General features: G+C 43.4%; 1 protein-coding gene across 16 annotated transcripts in view; it reads right to left on the bottom strand.

The window, feature by feature from the left end:
* Positions 1-21844, bottom strand: part of ADCK1 (aarF domain containing kinase 1) — an 88551-nt gene that overhangs the window by 6593 nt on the left and 60114 nt on the right. For 15 of the 16 annotated variants that reach the window (XM_021402469.1, XM_021402467.1, XM_021402463.1 and 12 more), the window contains 3 exons: positions 21049-21207; positions 17148-17306; positions 11577-11693 (listed from right to left, as the gene is read on the bottom strand). In XM_021402469.1, the coding sequence (XP_021258144.1) occupies positions 11577-11693; positions 17148-17306; positions 21049-21207 (435 nt within the window). The remainder of the gene's footprint in view (positions 1-11576; positions 11694-17147; positions 17307-21048; positions 21208-21844) is intronic. The other variant, XM_021402471.1, reaches the window with a different exon arrangement.

The raw sequence follows: 21844 nt of genomic DNA, 5'->3' as shown, positions 1-21844 counted from the left end.
AGGCTTCCAGCCACCAGGAAGTGGCATAATGCTCCACAACAGAGTGCTGAACAAGCAATTAAAAGACAATTAAAAGACAATCATTATAAATGATTTCAACTATGTCACCAGACACACAGTGCAAGCAGCATACAGACAGCTGTCCCCATAAGCAGAGGAAATGTTATGCTAACAACAGTGTGTCCTGCAGAACGCTTGGCAGCCAGGGAAGGTCTCATCTTACCACCTATGATACACGGCAGCCTCTGAGAGGAGTGCAGTGACTTCCTACGTTAGGTAGCCACAGAACAATGCCACACTGTTGCATCAGGACAGAGTATGTAAAGCTCCATACCACAGCCCAGAAGAGCAGCTGGAAGTAGACCAGACAGCAAGCTAAAATGCTGTCCTTATGAGGAATGCTCTAGTAACTACAGATGATAAGGAAGAATAAGAACTGTTCCTGCAGCACAGCAACAGGAACAGCTGTAGAACCAGGAGGGACAGCCCTCTACACCTCAGGTGGTAGCTGGAGCCTTTACAGAATCATGGCAAATGCTGCCCTCACACCAAATCAGACAACCGGGTGGTATACCACAGTCATGCAGTCCCCTATTTCCACAAAGGTGTTACCGTAAGTACTGACAGAGGGGAAAAATGTTTCCCTTCTGAATGACCGGCATAGATCACTAGAGCAGTGAAGAATAGAGTACAAGCAAGACACGGGCATACAAAATATTGGCATCCTGGAAAGAGAGACATGAACATACCGGAAATAGTTCAACGCAGGGCCACCAAAATGATGAAGAGACTAGAGATCCTCTCCTGAGAAGAGAGGCTGAGAGAGCTGGAACTGTTCAGATTGGAAATGAGGAGGCTCAGAGGCATTTTATCAATGTCCATAAATGCCTGAAGGGAGAGTGCAAAGAAGATGGAGTCAGGTTCTTTTCAGTGGTGTCCAGTGCTAACACAAGAGCAATGGCCACGAACTGGAATACGGGGGATTCCATCTAGAGATAAGGAGAATGCTTCTAGGGAAGCATTTTGTTACAGTGTGGTGGCTGAGCATTGTAGCATGGTCACAGGCTGCCCAGAGAGGCTGTGGAGTCTCCTCCTTAGAGGTCTTCAAAAGCCGCCTGGACATGGTGCTGGACAGCCTGCTCTGGGCGTCCCTGATTGAGCAGCGGTTGGAGCAGATGGACCCAGAGGTCCCTGGAATTCATATTTATAGAGGAATAAGTTAAGAAATAACTGCAACACCTTTACATATGTTAATTGCAATATAGCCCCTTAAGTTTTCAAAGACACATATGCTATACGTAGGACCTCTGATACAGAGGTTTCATGTGCCCAGTTCTGTAAGCCTTTATGTACATAGCTTCATTTTCTGTACACATTTATCTAATGCACACTTGCTGAAGGACTGAAATGCAGATATTCGGACAGGATTCTCAGACTTAATACAAAAATACTTTTACTAACCATTCTGAGTGGAAAAAAAACCCAAAACTGAATTCTGCTTTTCCCAGTTTCCCAGCTTTCTATTTCGACATCGCCAAAGGAGCAGCAAAAGGGGACCAGGACAAGGTGTGATTTTTGAATATACATGGGAATAAGGTACTTAAAACACCTGCGGAAAAACAACTGGAAGAATCCGCCGTCTAAGCCACGAAATTTCCCACATATGCTGACCTCTGTTTTGCTTTCTCTAGTACAGTACTCCATCACTACTGGCCTTCAGTGCACTCTTACTGAAAATGCCACTGGATAAATAACTTATAAAGATTTCACTTTGTAAGAATGCAGTTAGGTGAAATGAGAAAACAAACACATGAAAACCTCTACTCTGGTGAAGAGAGGAATTGAGCATGCATTTAGGCCGTGTGAGACCTTGGGGTGAAGGTGCACAGCAAATCAGACAAAAGATTGCAATGATTTACGGTAGCAAACCCAAAATAAACACACACAGACATTCTGTTATGACAGGAGAGGTCATCATTCCCCTTCCCGATTGTCATTCAGCATGAGGTCCTTATGATTACCAGGGTCTCCCAGCTTTGTTCTACTATGCATAGTAAAAAAAAAAAAAAAAAAAAAAAAAATCACCCTTGGAATCCTGCATTCACTTCAAGACATCTCATTAACAGAGATTCAGACAACATGGAGTGAGTTTACAGAAAGCAAATAAATGAGCAGCATGCAGGAGGAATTTACTTCGGAAAAGGATTAAAATAGCTGAAGATTCTGAAGTTGGCTAACTAACAGCAGAGGAGAAGCACTCTAACAATTTTAAAAGGTTTGAATACCAAGGAAACAGAGGCACTTGTAGTGCTGAATGTGCTACAAGAAATACAACTAGGTAGAAAACGGTGTAATTAAGAATGGGACAATTTAGGCACAACACATAAGAAAAATAACTACGCTTGTCAGCAAGCAGAGCTGAACTTGATACATCAAGATAACACCAGACTGCCTCTGGCCAGAAGCATGTCCTTGCCTATTGCCAGAAGGTATGTTACTGCTTAAAAGAAGTTCAGTTTGTCCACCTGTGCTGCAGCAGAACATGATGTCTACAGCCACCAAATAAGCCTGAGTTTTAACAGCCAACACAAAATGCAACCTCCCATCGCCACATTATGTGACATGACCAGTACACTGTGTCAGGCAAACTGCACGTTTTCAGCCTATTGTTTTCATTTTGGAAAAAGAAACCATAGCTGAGGAATAAGCAAATTGTACGAGGGCTGGTCTGAAAGTAACGCCTCTGGTTTTGTTGTGTTGGCCTATGATGTCAGAGGCAGATGGTGGTATAGCAGTAGAGGTTAAACCTTTCTGCCAGTATTCTATTACATGTTGTTGCTGGGCAATAGATGGCAGCAAAGAGGCAGTCTGACAAAATGGTGTCTGACATAGAAGTGCTTATGAAGTAAAGGTGTGGGATTGAATTTCTCTAGGAAGGAAAAATTCCACCCACTGACATCCACTGACACCTGCTGAATGTTTATGGAGACCAAATAGTGGATGTGAGCACAGTGAGGTGATAGGTGGTGCAGATTTTTACAAGCACAGCATGCAGGCTCTTCTTCATTGCTGGCAAAAACGCATAGCTAATGGTGGTGACTATGTTGAAAAAACTGATTTGCAGCTGAGAATTTGCCCTATGAAACAGTGTTATTGTGTTCTTTGTATTTGTTGTGGTTTCCATGGAAATAAATAGGAGACATTACTTTCAGAACGACCGATGCAGATGACAAAAAGGAGAGTCAGAACCTTCATAGAAAATGATGGAGTGACAGATACATGTACATCAACCAGACTTAAAGTATTTCTTCCACAAACTAAGCACGGGATGTTCATTTCATGGGCACAATATAGCAAGGATGCCAAGTGTCACAAACTGTCCTGCTTGAGTTACAACCCAATACAGAAGAAAAGGGATTGAGGGTTCCCCCTAAATCTGAGACTAATATCAATCATGTCCAGTTTACATCTATTGCTTCCTTTTCTAACCAATTCCTTGAGTTTAACTTGTCCACTCCCTCTACAGTGTGGTTACCAAAACAATAATCGTCAGCGTAAGTACAGCATGAATACAGCCCCATTTCAACAGAATGTCCCTTTATCTGATGTGTTGTAGGAGTCAACCTACCTTTAACACAGTTGCACAGTACTGGAACACGCACTCTACCAACTGAGTAATATCCCAAATTTAATTCTAATATGTCACTTCCTTCTGATAAACTCCCAGCATTTTTAAGAAACTCTTCTCATTAGTTTTAAGAGTATGGTTTTTCACTTGGTATTTCTCATTTTTATCCCATTCTATCACTTCAGTCCTCAAGGCCACCGAGTGCTATTGCTACTTCAATCCTTTTCTATAGTGACAGAACCTCCCAAATTGGTGCCATCTGCAACCTCCTTCAGAAAGTTCTGTTCATGTCAAAGTCATTACTGAAACTACTAATAAAATCAGTGTGAAGGGCAAACCTCACAAAGCTCAGCTACAGTAATATTTTTCCACAATTGTCTCTATCCATTTCTTACCTACTTTGTGGCTTCTCCACCTTTTCTAGTTATCTTACTCATACGTAGCACACCAGATATTTTACCAAGTACACCTACTGCATTTCTGTCACCTAATTCAGAGGACCTCAAGCTGCATAGCTGCACAGATAGCAGCAGTGATATATTTCTTCTGGTATATATACATAGCTTTGAAGTGTTGCTGCCATCAGTGTGGCCCAGCGCTTCTGGACTACAGGTGACAATTTGGAAAGTATAGACACCATGTTATCCTCACATGTCCCTCTACCTGGTGAACTCATATTATACCCCCTTGCATATTGCTCCATAGCAGCAGAACTCCAGAAACACACCAGCCCCTGTAAGTAACCTACCTCTTAAAAAAAAGGCACACCCATCTGACAGAATAATAAAACACTGGAAAGCTCATCACAAATAAATACTGTTAAAAATACTAGGGCAATATGCATAATCATCAAGAAAAAAAAAATGAGTGAGTGCAAATTTGAGCCTATGTATACTCCCCTAGTAACAAGATGGCACATACATCACGTTCCTTGGTAGCTGCAATGTAACCAACTGGCCAGTATCACCCAGAAGTCACCGGTACTTTCCTGGCCTCCTGACCAAGCTGCAGAGGGCCTGGCTCCATGACTCCAACTGACACAAAGATGAAGGGCAAAGAAAAAAAATCTTGTGACACAGTCACTGTAGAGCAGATCTCACTGCCTGCCCTGATAAGATCCATATTAAACTCCCTCACAGGGCATTATCCTTTCCTGTCCCACCTCCATTTGTGACTGTCTCTTTAGATCAGGAGCAGATACTAGTCTCTGGCCTTAATTTGGCTGTAATATTTGCCAATTATTTTAAGAGATGGCGACACTAACTTCTGTTGATCTCATTAAAAGTAAAGGTCGTTGTGCAGCTCATTTCTCAGGGCTCAATATTACCTCCTCGGGCCAAAAGAATAGCATTGATTTTGGAACCTTAATCGAAGGTTAATTGGATTGAAGTGTGTATTGGGTTTTTGCTTTCTTTTGCTGTTGTTATTATGGCCATCATCTACAGGTTTGCTTAATCCTGCTAGGACAATCCTGCCCAATTAAAGTGGTGTCAAATTAGCAAAGGGTGTGGATGGAGAACAGCTACAATTTGGAGCCTGATCTTTGTCTCTGCTCTGAAATGGTTCCTTTCCATAAAAGACGAGGATGGTCACACACAAGAGATCCTATTTCACACTTTGTCCTCTATGACATAGTTGTGAGGATCTAAACACGGTGTTCTGTAATGCAGTACTATCATTATGCACTGATCTAGCATCACAGCAAGGTGATGTCTGGACATGTAAGTTGTCATTAAGATACAGGAGCAGTTTTTAGCATTCCTGGGGTGTGCATCTAGCATGCCCCAAACTCTCTCTTGAGAACTGAGAAAATGGTTTTCCCACTGAATGACCCATCTTCCATGGCACATAAGTGGAGGGAATTATTTTGACTTACCTGGCCAGGAAACTGAGGGACTAACTTAGTAAGTTTCAACAAAAAAGATCAGTTGCTGTTTATCTAATTGTTACTTGCATATTTGCTAGACCTGAAATAGCCACGGGGTTCACTGGTTTGGCTTCAAATGTAGTTATACTTCTTTGGAGTTAATGTAAAGCATCTTGCTGAGATTCTTGAGCCATATAAACTTGATTTACACTGATGATTGAGACTGACTTTCAATAAGAGAAGGGTTTGTGTGTAATTTAACTCTTTATATGGTGTCTTTGCATCATTTAGAAGCTTGAAATGCTGGAAGCAACCATCCTTGCTCATCAGGATCTTGTGAACTGTCGTTAAGCTTCGAGCAAGAGGAAATGCAGGAGAATTTGTATAGAAACCTCTCCCTGGATTAAATCAGCAGGTGCAAAGAGCAAGAACAACCATTTTCCCCAGGAACTCCATGCTCCATTTCATCCAACACTTGAGTTTTATAAGCACAAATACTTGAGACATGAGAGTTTTCCACACTTGCATTGACAAAGGGATTCCAGTCTAGGAAATCCCACTTAAATTTTGGCAGCTTCGAGACAGAAGCTCCTGCCTCTTGGCAGAAGGGTAAATTCCACACTAAAAGCATATTTTAAGTTGCAAAGCTGTCAACTATCAGAAGGTAGCTGGGCTCTTTATCAGACTAAGAGATACTGTTGCAGTAAGGATTCCATTTAGTAACAGAAGGAAGCAGAAAGCCACATAGGATGGGGTGACAGATGGCAGTAATTGCACACAGTAGCTCATCTTAAGTATCTTAGCTGTTTGCTTTCACTTCTCAGCTGGACAAAACACTGACTTCTGAATCATCCACAGCCCACGAACAAGCTCTTAGCAAGCTGAAGCACACGACACCATTTCCTTTCCCTGACTCAAAAATAAGCCAGGGCAGTCATGGTGAATACCCTCTCCAAGCAATTAGAAGAGAAGAAGGTTATCCGGGGTAGTCAACACGGATTCACCAAGACAAAATCATACCTGACAAACCTGTTTGCCTTCTATGATGTCTGGCTGAGTAGATGGGGGTTGTGGATGTTGTGTACCTTGACTTCAGCAAAGTGTCTGACACCATCTCCCACAGCATCCTTGTTACGAAACTTAGAAAGTGTGGGATAGATGAGTGGTTGGTGAGGTGGATTGAGAACTGGCTGACTGGCAGAGCTCAGGGGGTCATCACCAGTGGCACAGCATCTGGCTGGAGGCCTGTAACTAGCAGTGCTCCCCAGGGGCTGGTGCTGGGTCCAGTCTTGTTCAACATCTTCATTAACAACCTGGATGAAGGGACAGAGTCCACCCACAGCAAGTTTGCTGATGATACAAAGCTGGGAGGATTGACTGACACATCAGAAGGCTGTGCTACCATTCAACAAGATCTGGACTGACTGGAGAACTGGACAGGGAGGAACATGATGAAGCTGAACAAGAGCAAGTGCAGAGTCTTGCACCTGGGGAGGAATAACCGCATGCATCAGTACAGGTTAGGGGATAACCTGCTGGACAGGAGCTCTGCTGAGAAGGACCTGCGGGTCCTAGTGGACAACTGGTTGGCCATGAGCCAGCAGCATGCCCTTGTGGCCAAGAAGGTCATTGGTATCCTAGGGTGCATTAAAAAGAACATGGGAGCAGGTTGAGAGAGGTGATCCTCCCACTCTACTCTGCCCTGGTGACATTTAGAATACTGTGCCCAGTTCTGGGCTCTCCAGTTCAAAAAAGACAGAGATGTCCTAGAAAGAGTTCTGCGGAGGGCCACCAAAATGATAAAAGGTCTGGAGCATCTCCCATATGAGGAAAGGCTGAGTAACCTGGGTCTGTTCAGCCTGGGGAAAAGAAGACTGAGGGGAGATCTGATAAATATTTAGAAATATCTGCAGGGAGGCAGGAGGCAAATGGATAAAGCCAGGCTCTTCTCAGTGGCGTGTAACAATAGGACAAGGAGTAATGGCCTAAAACTTGAACACAGGAAGTTCCATACAAACATGCAGAAGAACTTCTTTATGATAACGGTGACAGAACACTGGAACAGGTTGCCCAGAGGGGTTGTGGAGTCTCCTTCTAGGGAGATATTCAAGACCCCTCAAGACCTGTGTGACCTACTGTAGGGTACCTGCTTTGGCAGGGGATTTAGACTTGATCTCTTGAGGTCCCTTCCAACCCTTGCAATACTGTGGTGAACTCTCCACTTGACTACCTGAACTGGCTAGTTAGTTGGAAACAATACAGCATGTGCACATGTGCAAGCTTCACAGCTCCCATAGCCAGCTGATCCAGCAGTCTCTGCTGAAATGGGCAAAGTATCTACAAGGATGGACGGGGTGGACCTATGCAACAGATCAAAGATAACATCAAGATTTGTATATGGACAAAATCTCTCTAAATTGATCAGATAAAATCAGAATGGGTACAAAAGAGGCATTTGTGCCACTTAGGTCTTCTTTAGAAGTTCATGCTCTGCTTCCTTCCCTCTTGTATACAGTATGCTACAAATGTGCTGAGAGCTCCACAGACCATTTTTCCTCTCTTCTCTGCTCTACTCACAAGAGTAGAGCAGAGATACCTTCAACTGTATCTTCCCAGGCAAGAAGATAAATACTCTTGTGTCTTGAGACAAGAATGACTCAGTTCCCAAGTGGTGCCTTTTTCAGCCCTGCCATGGCCTGGTCTTCTCTCAAAATTTGTATCAGCTTATTTCTTCATAACTCCCCTCTCCAGCCTTCCCTCCCACTGTCAATATCCTAGCTGCATTCTCATCCTCTGCTACACTTACACACGAATAAGTAACTGTTACACAGGCAGATATTTCAGTGTTTGCACATGTCTTCAGAAATCAAAGCCTTCTCTGATTAAATGCCATTACAGTCCAGCACTTGGACGGATCCAGAGAGATTAATGTGCTCTTGGGCAGCTTTAATGATAATCCTGCTACAGACGGTATTAAGTAAATGTCAGTAACCTGGTTTGAAGGGAGCTTTCACCTCAGGGATCTTTTCCATTTAGAGTAGAGAAGCTCAGCTTGATTTCAAGGCTGCGTTGTCACAAAAGAGAAATCCTGCTTACTGAAAACTCCTCTTTCTCTGCTCAGTAAAACAAAATGGAGTAAGATGATAGAAGGGTTGATAAGCAGACTGAAGTGATATATGAGGAACTAATGCATCTCTTGAAAGCAAAAACTGATTTATAAGTCACATCATAGTTTTGAAACTTCTGTTGCCACTCCCTCCTCCTGCTCCTTTCAGTGCCTGCTGCCCTTTGCTCATTTTGCCACCATGCCTTGCAGTTCCTTACACATCACAACTCAACAGCAGCAGCCAATAATGGACTTTGGTCATACATGTCCCCATCTGCTGCACCTCACACAGTTCCTACCTCATCTTATTGTGGCCATAGTAACAGACCTTGTTCCTCATCATATGCTTCTGACAGGCCTAGTATTCTTTTCTTTGTACTGTTACTTTATTGGCAATCAGCAAAAGATAATCATTAATCAGGGTGGGGGGGCATGGAGAGAAAAAGAAGGAAGAAAAGCTCTGCACAGGTACTGAAACAGTCAGCAGAAATGTGTGATTCTACCACTGAGCTGAGTAACATCATACAGCTGACGGACTCAGAAACCTCTATGGCTTATACTTCGCCATAGTAAAAATTTGTTGACAACTTTTTTATAATTACATTTTTACAGACCAGTAAAATATGTGGTTTCGTTGCTGGATGGAACTTACTCTGCCAAGACGTCACAAAATAATCTTCCCAAAGGGGAGGATGAACAAAAAATAAGAGCTCAATTTTCACTCTAAATCTCTTCTGTTAAAATCAAAGGCCCCTGAAAGTTAGAAAAAACGAAATCAGCTTCTTCTGTACTTGATTTTGACATATACTCTCAGCAAAATATCCCATTGAAAAGCTAAAGTCATTGAGTTTTCCACACTGGCTGGCTGGAGAGAGCCCTGGAAGACTGCCAAGAATGCACTTGCCTGGTCTTCTCCACACAACTTTGCTACCTCCAGCAGTTTGAGAAAATTCAAGCAACCAAAGTCCCAAGGAGATCCGCTGTGCTGGTTACCTCAATCTCAGAATGGATCTGCTGTCTAAGAACTCTGAGGAAGCCCTGCTCAAAATGTGAATATAAATACCGTTCAAGAGTCCTCCTGCTAAAGCATCAGAATGAGTCTTTCTATTTCAAGGGTAGATATTGAGAAATACTTAGTTTTGTATCTGAGTGCTGGGCTAGATTTGACCTTTGCCCATATAGCAGAAGAAAAGGACTTATGTAAGATATATTTGCTCAAAAAAAACAACTCACTTTTGACCAGTTGTTTTGTCTGGGAGAATGGAGCTGACTGGCTGTTCTGCCATGAACCAGGCTTTTTAAATTTCACACAACAGAGAAGTCCACCAGCTATCATGTTCTTCTGAGTCACACAATGATGCTCTGCAGACCAGATGCATCATAGAGGAACCTACCTTGGTAAACATAAAGGAAGATCATCAGCACAAAATAGACACAGAGAATTATGTCTACCTTTGATCAGCTGACAGTCAATTCTCTGACTCCCTGATGGGAGAGAGAGAAGAAAAAGTAATGACCAAAATATTCCAAATGCCTCCTGATGGAGATGTGAAAGAAGACAGACTGCACTATATACAAGTAAGTCGTTCAAGAAGCCTCTTTAATGAAAATTGATCAGGCATCTTTCAGGAAAGAGAAAGTCATTCACTACTGTCCATTGACCTTGACTTGCTCATCATAATTAGAACAGAGACTCAAAATCTACTTAAACCTTTGAATTTTCTTTCCTGTATTCCAGTGGAGAAACACGAAAAGGTGCCTGTCTTTTGCCTGCAGAAGTTACTAGAAAATGTTTTATTGATTTCTGCTGGGTGCAAGAGCAGAGAAAGAAGCGCTTTATGCAGAGAAAACAGTAGGTTGCTCAGTCCTCCACCAGTAATTTTTCTGATGTCATGGTGATTTAGAGAAGCAGTTGAGAAGATACACACAACATTCTGTCTTTGTGAGGCATACCAAACTCACTTCTCCCTTCCCTTCCCCTGAAACATCTTTGGTATGTCTTAACCAACGTCACAAGAACTTTGCTATAGGTAGAAAGGAAGCAGAGAGGAAGAAGAGTAGAGAGAGAGGAAGCATTCAGATTTGAGAATTAAGTGGATGGACAAATTAAGTACAATTGATTTTGTTAGCCCTTTGATAGCCAATCAACCAGCTGTGGCTTTAAGGTTCATGAACAGGGCACAGTGAGAACGGCAAGAAGCAGAGTCTCAGTCAGCATTCACTGACTGAGAGGGGTGGCTTTCCACATTGTTGAACGGCTCAAAACCCTCTCCTTAGGCATCTTAGCTTTCTTGCAAGCAATGCCTTCTTTTCCTCAAGAATCTCTTAGCCACAGAGAATCCAAATCTTGCAACTTCGTGCCATACAAATTACCTTATCCATCAGGGAAATAGGGAATGAAATCTGGCAGCTGTTTAATGAGGGGCAGGAAAATTACACAGCAGTATAGGACCAAGAAGCAAAGAAGAAAACTGTATTGAGTTACATCCAGAAGAAAGAGGAAGATTTTGGAAAGCAGAACTGAGCAACCACAGCAGAGTACATTCAAAACACCACAGGTCAAGCCACTCCAGTAACTATGATCATACAAGGCCTATAATTTGTGTCTCCTAATGGGTTACAAAAGCTACATCCTATGCATTTGCCCAAGAGAAAGCTAAGGCAGAAGAAAGAGGGAGGAAGAAAAGGGACAAAAAGATCAGAAGCTGAAGCTGTTCTATTAGGATAGCAGAAACTTCCACGTTGGAACAAAACATTCATGTATGCAATATAAAAGATCTCTCTATCTGTACAATTCTACAGAAGAGTGTTCCCCAAAAGAGATTATATACATTCCCAAAAGCGGAACTGAGATCTTTCAGATGGATTACTCTCTTCATACCTGTATGTGCCCCTTTTTCTGCCCTTCCTGTCTTATAAGCCTTGGTGTCTAACGTTGCCCACCATGCCCAGTTCAGAGATGGCTAAGAAAATACCTCATTGACGTCAATGCCATTCTTCTCCATGTACACCTTGTCGTTCACCTGTCCACCTTCCATGAATTCCATGAGAAGAACACGCCTTGTTGAGAGCTCCCAATAGATTCTGGGGACCTGAAAATAGAATAGATGGCTTTGGTCAAACAACAGGCTGGGGAAAGGAAGGAGATCATCTCACACACAGCTCAGAAAAGGAAATAAAAGCAAGAGGTTGAAATAAGGATGACTTATTTTTTCCTGAGCACAACAAGGGCAAATCCATCTAATGGCACTGCAGGTCTCTTCCCTAGGACAGCTATGACGTGTGCAAGAACACACCAACACAGTAGTAGCAGAATCAGTGCTTGTGGAACATTTCAGGCACCACTCTACAAGATTTTAACCACTTCCCACTCCCACTGCTGTCTGATAGCTCTTCCTTATCTGCTTTGCAGCTCCTACAACTGGGTTGCTCGGTACCAATCGCGGCTGAGGGAGCTGGGATTGTTCAGTCTGGAGAAGAGGAGGCTCAGGGGAGACCTTATCGCTCTCTACAGCAACCTGAAGGGAGGCTGTAGTGAGCTGGGGGTCAGCCTCTTCTCTCTTGTAACTAGTGACAGGACAAGGGGCAATGGCTTCAAGTTGTGCCAGGGGAGATTTAGGCTGGACATTAGGAATACTACTTTTCTGAAAGAGTGGTCAGGTGCTGGAACGGGCTGCCCAGGGAGGTGGTGGAGTCCCTGGAGGTGTTCAATATGGTGTTCAACCCTGGAGGTTTAGATATAGCGTTGAGAGACATGGTTTAGTGGGGTTATTGGTGGTAGGTGGATGGTTGCACTAGGTGATCTTGTAGGTCTTTTCCAACCTAGCTAATTCTATGATTCTATGAATTGCAAGTTTCTGAACCATTCACTTGGTTCCTTTAGACAGGAACCAGATCTCCTTTGCTACACACAGGGCCCACTTACGCAGCTCTGGAAATGATAAGCTATCGTCATAAATCGCATCTCAGCAGCGCTCCTTGGAACACAAATGCATTTGAGCTGACAAACCCCATGTACTTAGGCCATCTCCAATCAAACTGGGAGAAAAATCAAGCGTCACAAATAAAGGGCTTGTCATAGAAACCCTGGGATACCCTTAACTATCTTATTGCCAATGTGACACAGGAATGAGTGTGAAATGTCAAAGCACTTTTCATTCAATCTGCAGTAAATCAAGCTGAGTGAGGTCTAAGTAAGAGGCCTTGTGTCACACAGGGATGCAGTGACACAGCATAACAAAAGTCTTAACTAAGGCAGGCTTCCCCATTTCCAGTCTCTATGACAAATTCTTTCTGTGCTGAAGCTTCCACCGTCAAAAGAGTGATATTACTGAAGTTCCCTTTGGATATTCTTCACATCATTGCACTCCCAGTGTCTCAAGCTGTCCATATTTTTCTTTGCACATAGGAGAAATCAGAGGGGTACATTCTACTGAGGACAGAAGAGAGCTCCATCCATTCCCATTACTGTGCCTCAGTTCATAAAATCATAGAATCATTTGAGTTGGAAGGGACCTTTAAAGGTCATCTAGTCCAACTCTTCTGCAACAAACAGGGACACCTACAGCTAGACCAGGTTGTTCAGAGCCCTGTCCAGTCTGACCCTGAATGATTCCAGGGGCGGGACATCCACCACCTCTCTAGACAATCTGTTCCAGTGCTTCACTACACTTAGCATAAAAAAAACTTTTATTTATATTTCCTCTTTTAGTTTGAAATCGTTTCCACTTGTCTTGTCACAACAAACCCTGCTAGAGTCTGTCTCCTTATTTTTTCAAGTTTCCCCTTAGACACTGAAAGTCTGCCCTCAGGTCTCCCCGGAGCCTTCTCTTCTCCATGCTGAACAGCCCCAGCTCTCTCAGCCTGTCCTCATAGCAGAGGTGTTCCACCCCCCGAATCATTTTTGTGGCCCTTCAGCCCTACCAAGCTGAGTGGTGCAGATGACACAACAGAAGGGAGGGACACCATTCAGAGGTAGGTAGACATGCTCAGAAACTGGGCACATGAGAATCTACTGAGGTTTAACAAGGTCAAGTGCAACATGTTGCACTTGGGTCAAGGCAATCCCAGATATGAGTACAGATCAGGGGAAGAACTCCTCTGTGGAGAAGGATTTGGGGGGTCTTAATGGATGGAAAGCTAGATGTGAGCCAGCAGTGTACTCTTGCAGCCCAGAAGGCCAATGGTATCCTGGGCTGCATCAAAACACTGTCAGCTGCCCAGCGAGGCTGTGGATGCCCCCTCCCTGGAAGTTCAAGGCCAGGCTGGATGGGGCTTTGAGCAGCCTGGTCTAGAGGGAGGTGTCCCTGCAGACAGTGGGGGGGGGGGGTGGCACTAGATGATCTTAAAGGTTCCTTCCAACCTAAACCATTCTATGATTCCATGAAAAGAGGGGTGACCAGCAGGGAGAAGGATGTGATTATCCCCTCTGCTCTGCCCTGCCCTTGTAACGCCCCATCTGGAGTACTGTGTCCAACGCTGGGGACCCCAGCACAAGAAGGATGCAGAGCTGTTGAAGCAGGTTCAGAGGAGATCCATGAAGATGATCAAAGGGCTGGAACACCTCTCCTATGAAGAAAGGTTGAGGGAGTTGGGCTTGCTTAGCTTAGAGAAGGCTCTGGGGGAGTCCTCAGTACAGTCTTCCAGTATTTAAAGGGAGATTATAAACAGGAGAGAAATCAACTTTTTACATGAGTAAATAGTGATAGGACAAGGTGGAATGGCTTTAAAATAAAAGAGGGGATACTGAGGTTAGATATCAGAAATAAATTCTTTACTCAGAGAGCAGTGAGGCACTGGAACAGACTTACCCAGAAAGGTGGTGGATGCCCCATCCCTGGAAACATTCAAGGCCAAACTGGATGGGATCCTGGGCAGCCTGATCTAATGGTTGAATCTAGATGATCTTTAAGGTGCCCTCCAACTTAATCTATTCTATGATTCTGAGACTAGAGCAGTGAGAAACTAAAAGCAAAATGGTCTCATGAGACCCCATCTAGAGTACTGTCTTCAGCTCTAGAATCCACAATGTAAGAAGGACATGGAGTGGGTCCAGAGGTAGGCCACAAGGATTATCAGAGGGCTGGAGCGCCTCTCCTATTAAGAAAAGGAGAGTTGACATTGTTCAGCCTGAAGAAGAAAAGGCACCAGGGAGACCTCGCTGCCACCTTTCACTACCTAAAAGGAGACCTACAAGAAAGCTGGAGAGGGACACTTAATCAGGATATGTAGCTATGGCAAACAGACCAATTGCTTTAAACTAAAAGAGGGTAGGTTTAAATTAGGTACTAGGAAGAAATTCTTCACTATGAGGGTGTTGAGACACTGGAACAGGTTGTCCAGAGAAGTTGTGAATGTCCCATCCCTGGAAGTGTTCAAGGACAGGTCGGATGGAGCTTTGAGGAACCTGATCTTCTGGAAGATGTCCCTGACAATGGGATGGGGGATGGAACTGGATTACCTTTAAGGTCCTTTTTTACTCAAATCATTTTGTGATTCTATGATTCTACAAAAACACCTTCCACCACCATCCATCCTCTTCTTTCTCCACCTCCTTAGTAGTGCCAGAGGACAGGGAATGGGGATTGTGGTCAGCCTCCGTCAGACCACATTCACCTGCTCTACAAGGAGCTCCTTCCCACTGCTGCAGAGGAAATTCTGCTCTGTGTCTGGAGCACAACCTTCCCTCCTTCTTCACTGACCTTAGTGGCACAAGAGCTGCCTATCTGTTCCTCACTCCTCTCTCCCAGCTTCTGTGGTGCAGCAGTGGTTTCCTTTCTTAAATCTGCTCTCCCAGAGGCACAACCAGCATCACTCATGGATCGGATCTGGCCAGCGGTGGGTCCCTTTTGGAGGTGGCTTTTATCTGACATGGGACGGCTGCTGGGCTCTGCTCACAAAGGCCACCCCTGCAGCTCTCCTCATACCAAAATCCTGCCACATAAGCCCAATACAGCAAGCTTCTCAGCTTATCTGGATGTCTATCCACTCTTTGCAGAGTTAGATTCACGAGAAAGCAAATGAACTCCAAAACTAGAAGTTCCCCAGTCCCTCTAGCTGCAGTGGTCTGCCTCCTAGACTCACAGATCCTCGCTGCCTTAGATCATTTCAGATGACACTCATTCTTGTCTCAAGATTCACAGGGGCAAGTCAAAGGGCTCATAAAGAACCATCTATGTTCTTGGAAATACCTCTCTCACTCACAAATGAATTCTTCGGTGATTTTTTTTAATTATTCACAGATGCTTAGGTGTAATGCTAGAGCATGGAAACAATTTATCTCTGGCTTTAAAAGCTCAACCAGGTTCACAGCACAAAATCCACTTCTCAGCTTTCTTGCGTGTTTAGGAAAATTAATGATACGAGAGCCCAATTCTTCTGTTGCCTTTGGGTGATGAACACGTCTCTGAATTGGCAGGTCAGACGGGAGGATCCATTATTTAGCCATCTCAAGCCATTTGTTATTGTTACACATATTGATATAATGATAGCTCCTTAACCCAGCAACAAAGTGATTGGCTGTCTCCATGGGATTTACTTCACAGTCTCCTAGTTACAGCTGCAACGGATACAGCTCACCAAGGTGCATCACTTCTGATAAGTGCCTACCCAGCAAAATCATTGGCCTTTGGCCTTCTGTAGCCCTGGTTGCTTTTAGCTATCTGTGTTTACGGAAAGGCCACTTGTTGCCACTGAGCTTCAAAAGGCCCTCCCCAAACCTGCTGACAAGGAATTGTAGCCCTTGCATGGAGGAAGCAAGGAGAAAACAGAGGCATAGGCCTGTAAAGCCTAACAAAAACTCAATTCACTTCAGGCATCTATTGCTTCCATCTTGGGACTTATGCATAAAAAGGAGATTAAAACCTTGTGTTAACGTCTGTATGCTGGAGAGTCCAAAGGAATGGGTACTTTTTGCTGTCACTGGGTATGTGCAAATGCAGTTATATCAGTGACTGTGGCCACAGGACTACAAGTGCTTAAGCATACCTGTGTATTTCCATAACACACATAGTGGAAGCTTGCGCCTCATCTACGTCTGCAAAAGTTGCTCATGTGCAAGTACGAAGACGTGAGCATATGTCTACAGAAATGGGGATGAGCGCATGTCTGGTTGTACTTGAAACATTTGTCAGTGACCTCTGTGAGTGTGTGGCAGGAGAGGTGGTATACGTGCATCAGCAAGGACAAACACAGTATGGGTGCAGCTGTGTCTGCGTATGAAGGTAACATTAATGCATTAGCCACGGATGTGCATGCACAATGTATGCTTACTTCCAGAGAAAGAATATACTGTTTTGAAGGAGGAAAGATATACGCAAACATGTTTCCTCCTGAAATATACACACGGTACACCCAAGCCTTCTTGACATCCTCAGCCTCATTCTAGTTTTGTTGCCCGTATCAGCAGAGCAATCTAGAAAGAATACAAAAGGACTGAACACCACTCTCCCTCCATACAGTTCTTCCAGGTGATGAATGAGTTGCATGAGAGGCATAAAGTGAGACTACTAAAGCGCATACATACATGGGAATATGTATTCCCTCACCTTCAGGAAGTCAAAGTTCTTGAGCATCTGAGCAACCTTTTCAGCATTTCTGCCCTCATTGAGGAAATCCAACTCCAAAGGCAGATTCTTTTTTGCTTCTTCCACCAGCCACATGAACTCAAAATCTGGAAATATCTGCTTCACAACCAAGAGGAGAACCTGAGAACAGTGAAACAGACAGTCAGCCACACTCCAGTTCCAAAGCCACACAGCTACCACAGTGCTGCGCTGGCAGCTACACAAAGCAGATGCTGTTTTGACGGGATTATTCCATGTAACTTACAGACACAAAAATTAAAAATAAAAAAATCCACCCTAAGTACTTGAAGGGTTCCTGCAGTATCGTAATACAATATATGGCTTCATGCCTTGATTCTGCAACACAAATTTTGGCTTGCCCTTCCACACAGGCACATCCAGGAGTGAAATTACAGAACAGACACAAAAGAGTAGCAGCCAGAGCCCATCTGCCTGTTGCCTAGAACTGAGTGAGCAAAGCCCTGGAGAACTGAGGACAAGACTAGATCTTTCCAAGAGAATAGCCCAGCAATTACTTTCTGTTGAGTCTCTAACTTAAATTCTACAAGTCATTGTTTAGCTTCACTGGAATAGCTCTCAGATAATGCAGAAGAGGAAGATCTAAAACTAGGATTTCTCACCTCTATGTTACTTCTTCCACTACAAAGCAAAAATTCTGCTAACACAGAAAATCCATCAGGCATTTCAGAGAAGACAGTGAAATTCAGATACATGGAGTACGCAACATGTCTTTAAATGACACTTTCTGTGGGGAGTGAGTTGCCTCTCAGTGCCAGTGACAGCAACACTGAGGTAGCATTTTCTAAACATCGTATATCCACTACCTAGCATCCTCTTCTTCTTAAGGGAATTAGGCAGCTGTGCATAGCTTTGAAAAGACCAGCTGAAATGATTCTGGAAATGTTTGTTTAGAGCAACGTTTACTAAAGGAGCCAGTGAAAGGCAGTTCTTCCTGAAGCAAATCAAGATTATGTGACTGGATGGCATAATCAAAGCTGCACAGCAGCCAAGAATGCTTTCTAGTCAGATGAAAGGCCAGTTTCTCAGCCAGCATCACAAATTTACAAAAGCTGACAATTCGAACCATACAGTAAGGAAAAAAAAGTGTTGTTTTTTTTTTTTTAACTACCAAGTCATAAAACAAGAATAAAATTTAAAGCACAATCCACTTCACTAACTTTACCTTACTTGTTCTGTATGCCCATCTGAAAATGAAAACAAACATGCCATTGTGTTCCTGGACAGTTTCCTTTCCTAGATCTCCACCAACGAGGTGGGGATTCCTGTACTGCAGGAGGAACATTAAAACATGCACAGAAGGCTGTTATCATTGGAATGTATTGCAAAAAATAAATCTGTGAACCATCACTGCCACTGTTCAGCTGTGTAAAAACATTTATTCTCCACCTCTGTCTCTCCTTCTCTTATCTAAATGTCAGTTCCAAACTCAATGTGCCTTTAAAATGCAATCACCAGGTTCCAGACGCTACAGAATGACTTTTCTACTGTTATATCTAAACACATAAATCCTTTCAAATTTATGTCATCCAAATGAAACGTAACCAACGATCTTCACGAACGTATACATACACTTTACAGGAGCTATTGATGCTTGATGTGAGAAAACTCAGACATTGTTTTTGCTTTCTTTAAATGCTCTTTAGAATCAATTTGCCAACTTGACCATCAGCAGTGACATACTCTAAAAATATTTGGCTTGTCACTTTTCTGACATCTGTCTAACATATCGTCCTGAAATAAGTATTGATATAAGAGCAGAGGGATCTCTCTCTGGATTTATCAGATGGTGTCCTGATTTTTAAAGAGTCAGAAACCATGTTATGAAACCACAAGTGAATTCAGGAATTTTCCATCTATATTCAGATTCCTTCCCATCAGTCTCTAAAGAAGACCATTTCCAACAAGATTTAAATTAACCCACTGTCTAACTGCAGCAGCTGTCTGATTTTTAAAGGACCAGAACCTCAGCGGATATAATCTAGCTTTAAGTGCAGCCCTGTCAAACACAGTTCCACACAAGGATATGATGATGCATGTAAACCAACACTCCACTGGAGGACCTTTAAAAGAAAGACTGAATGCATCATGTTGTGAGCTATTTTCTCAAAAATGTGCGTACACAACAGACCTCCAGTACGACAAACTAAACTACAGGTAGAGAAGACAATACCAAACTGACAAAACACATACACTGTTTTAGTTTTACATTTCCAAGGAGGATTAGTCTAAAAACAGAAAAGACAGAAATCATTAAATTATTTGTCTGAACATCTTTTAACAGTATAATCACCAATCTCAGTATCATAAGGTGAGGGGTATTTTTTTTCTGTAGCACCCACTGTTAACAGCACAAATGTCTCCAGGTGAATCTGTGTCTTGGCTCATTCATACGCAATCCTCTTATTGCACTGATCTCATGGTCTTTCTTTATCTTGTTCATTCTTGACTGCTCAGTTTCTGCTCTCCTGTCCTGAGCAGGAACGAAGGATGCCATACACCCGTTGAGAACTGCTGTGCATATGACAGCTCACAAAAGAGAAGTCATGGGGCAGACCACTGCAGTCAGTCCTGCACAACATCTGAATCAAATCCAAAACTACAACAGGCACCAAAGCCAGTTCAAACTGTTCTCTGTTCTCAAACAAGTTCTGAATCAAACATATTCCGTATTAAGAGAATATATTTATTGAACTCCAAAATTTATGCTACTACTAATTCAAAATAAACCATCAGCTACAATTTGATGTGCTCTAACTGGAACCGGTTGCACTGCTTTGCAGACTAGCCAAGATGGTGCAGAGCACAGCGTTTTACTTGCCTCGAAAGTTTTAGTTCTGCACTCCTCTAAGAGGGTGCTGGATCTTTGTCTTCTGATCTCTTGTGATGGAGAACTGCGTGTCATTGCATCAGCAGTATCCTCAGAACTCTTATCAGACCTCCTGAGCTCCAACTTCTCCTCTTTAGTCCCAAGGACATAATATCTACCAATAAATGTATTACTGTGTATTTCTGCTATACAGTCAGACACGTGCTTATTAGAGAGCTAAAAGCATCAGTATTACCACTTACAGATCTAATCCTTCACTTCTCCTCCATCTGAGCCCCATTTCTATTTCTGTACCATACTACCAGCATCTTTGACTATTACAATGCAAGCACAGTGACAAAGCTTTTGTCGTGTTTCTCTCTTCAATGGACTAGACTTCAGGAGATTGAGAGAAACTACAGCACTGCACTGGGAGCATGAGTGGTGCCTACCATTCAGGAGAGGAACTTTTTCCTAGCTGAACCCCTCCTTTGTGTGTCTGCTCCTGTTACATGACGCTCTCCAGATTTCAACATTTTCATTTCCAGCATGAATCAAGTCAGCATTAAGGAGCTGATCAAGAAACAGAACTGAATCACAGCAGCCTTAACCAAAAAAACATGCTGATGTTAGCAAATTATTACTCTTTAGTTACACAGACCAGATTGCAAGAGGAACTAAGACCAGCATAATCTACCAGCTAACGGGCACACAGACATTAGAGAGACTTCCGGGTTTGCTCTAATCTTCAACTCTCATAAGGACTTGCTCAGTTGTGATTCACGTTTTACCTGCCTATCCTTCTCTCCTCCTTCAATCTGACCCTCTTGTTCAGTCTTTCCATTTACACAATCATCCTTGCAGCAATCTTCACCAACTTTCTGTATTATTCCTATATGATAGCATCTATGTCTGTGGAAGTTCCAAAGCTACAGGACTGATTGTTGTTATACCTGCTCACATCTTAGTTGAATTTGGACTCCTCGCATTTGCATGACAAATGCTCAGTAAGCCAAAGTCAACAGACAGCTTTACCTCCATGAGGAATATATCCTTGGAGCTCTGAGCTTGGACCTTTGGGTGCTGGATTTTCACCGCCACTGTTCTCCCATCCTGCAGCACTGCCTTGTGCACCTGGGCTAGTGATGCTGCTCCCAAAGGTGTGTCCTCAAAATTCACAAAGAGCTCTTTTATCTGTCAGGAAAAGAAAAAGAGGCATCAGCTTGAGGCGCCATAAACTACCCATAAGGAAAGCCTTGACCACTGGTCAGAGACAGTATGCACCAAATCTGCACAGGCTCAGTTTTCTCATCCTTCCTATGTCTCCTGCCTACCCTTTTCATTGCGTGGCCTCCCAGTGAAGCCTGCCAAGCAACAGAGATGGTCTGTTTATGGAAACCTGCGTCAGAGTGCCAGCAGTACATTTCATCTAGGACATAGAGTAGCCAAGCAGCATGTGAGGAACTACTCCAGGCTCTCTTGAAAACAATTTGGAGCAATTACGGTCAGCATCCTTGGTTATCAAGGGGTGCAGTGGCCACTATTAGCACAGTTGAGTGATATCATCCTGGCAGATTAGGCACGCTCCTCTACACAGTTAAGCTAACAAGGGGGGCCAACATGGTTATGTCATTTCTGACACAGAGCTAGTCTGTGTAGTGCTGATCAGGGGTTTTGTCCTGCTCTGCAGAGCAAGGTGCGCACAAGCTCTAAGGTACCCATAAGAGTCAGCAAAGGGAACACTTCCCACCCTTTCCCTGGGCTGGACTGATTTTGGGTGAGCAGTTGAGAAGCCTATAATTCATGCAGCAAAAAAAGACAGAAAGAAAGA

Source organism: Numida meleagris, chromosome 6, assembly GCF_002078875.1.
Source record: "Numida meleagris isolate 19003 breed g44 Domestic line chromosome 6, NumMel1.0, whole genome shotgun sequence".
Taxonomy (NCBI): Eukaryota; Metazoa; Chordata; class Aves; order Galliformes; family Numididae; genus Numida; species Numida meleagris.
Note: the sequence above shows the minus strand (reverse complement) of the source record. Positions and strands in the feature narration are given on the sequence as shown.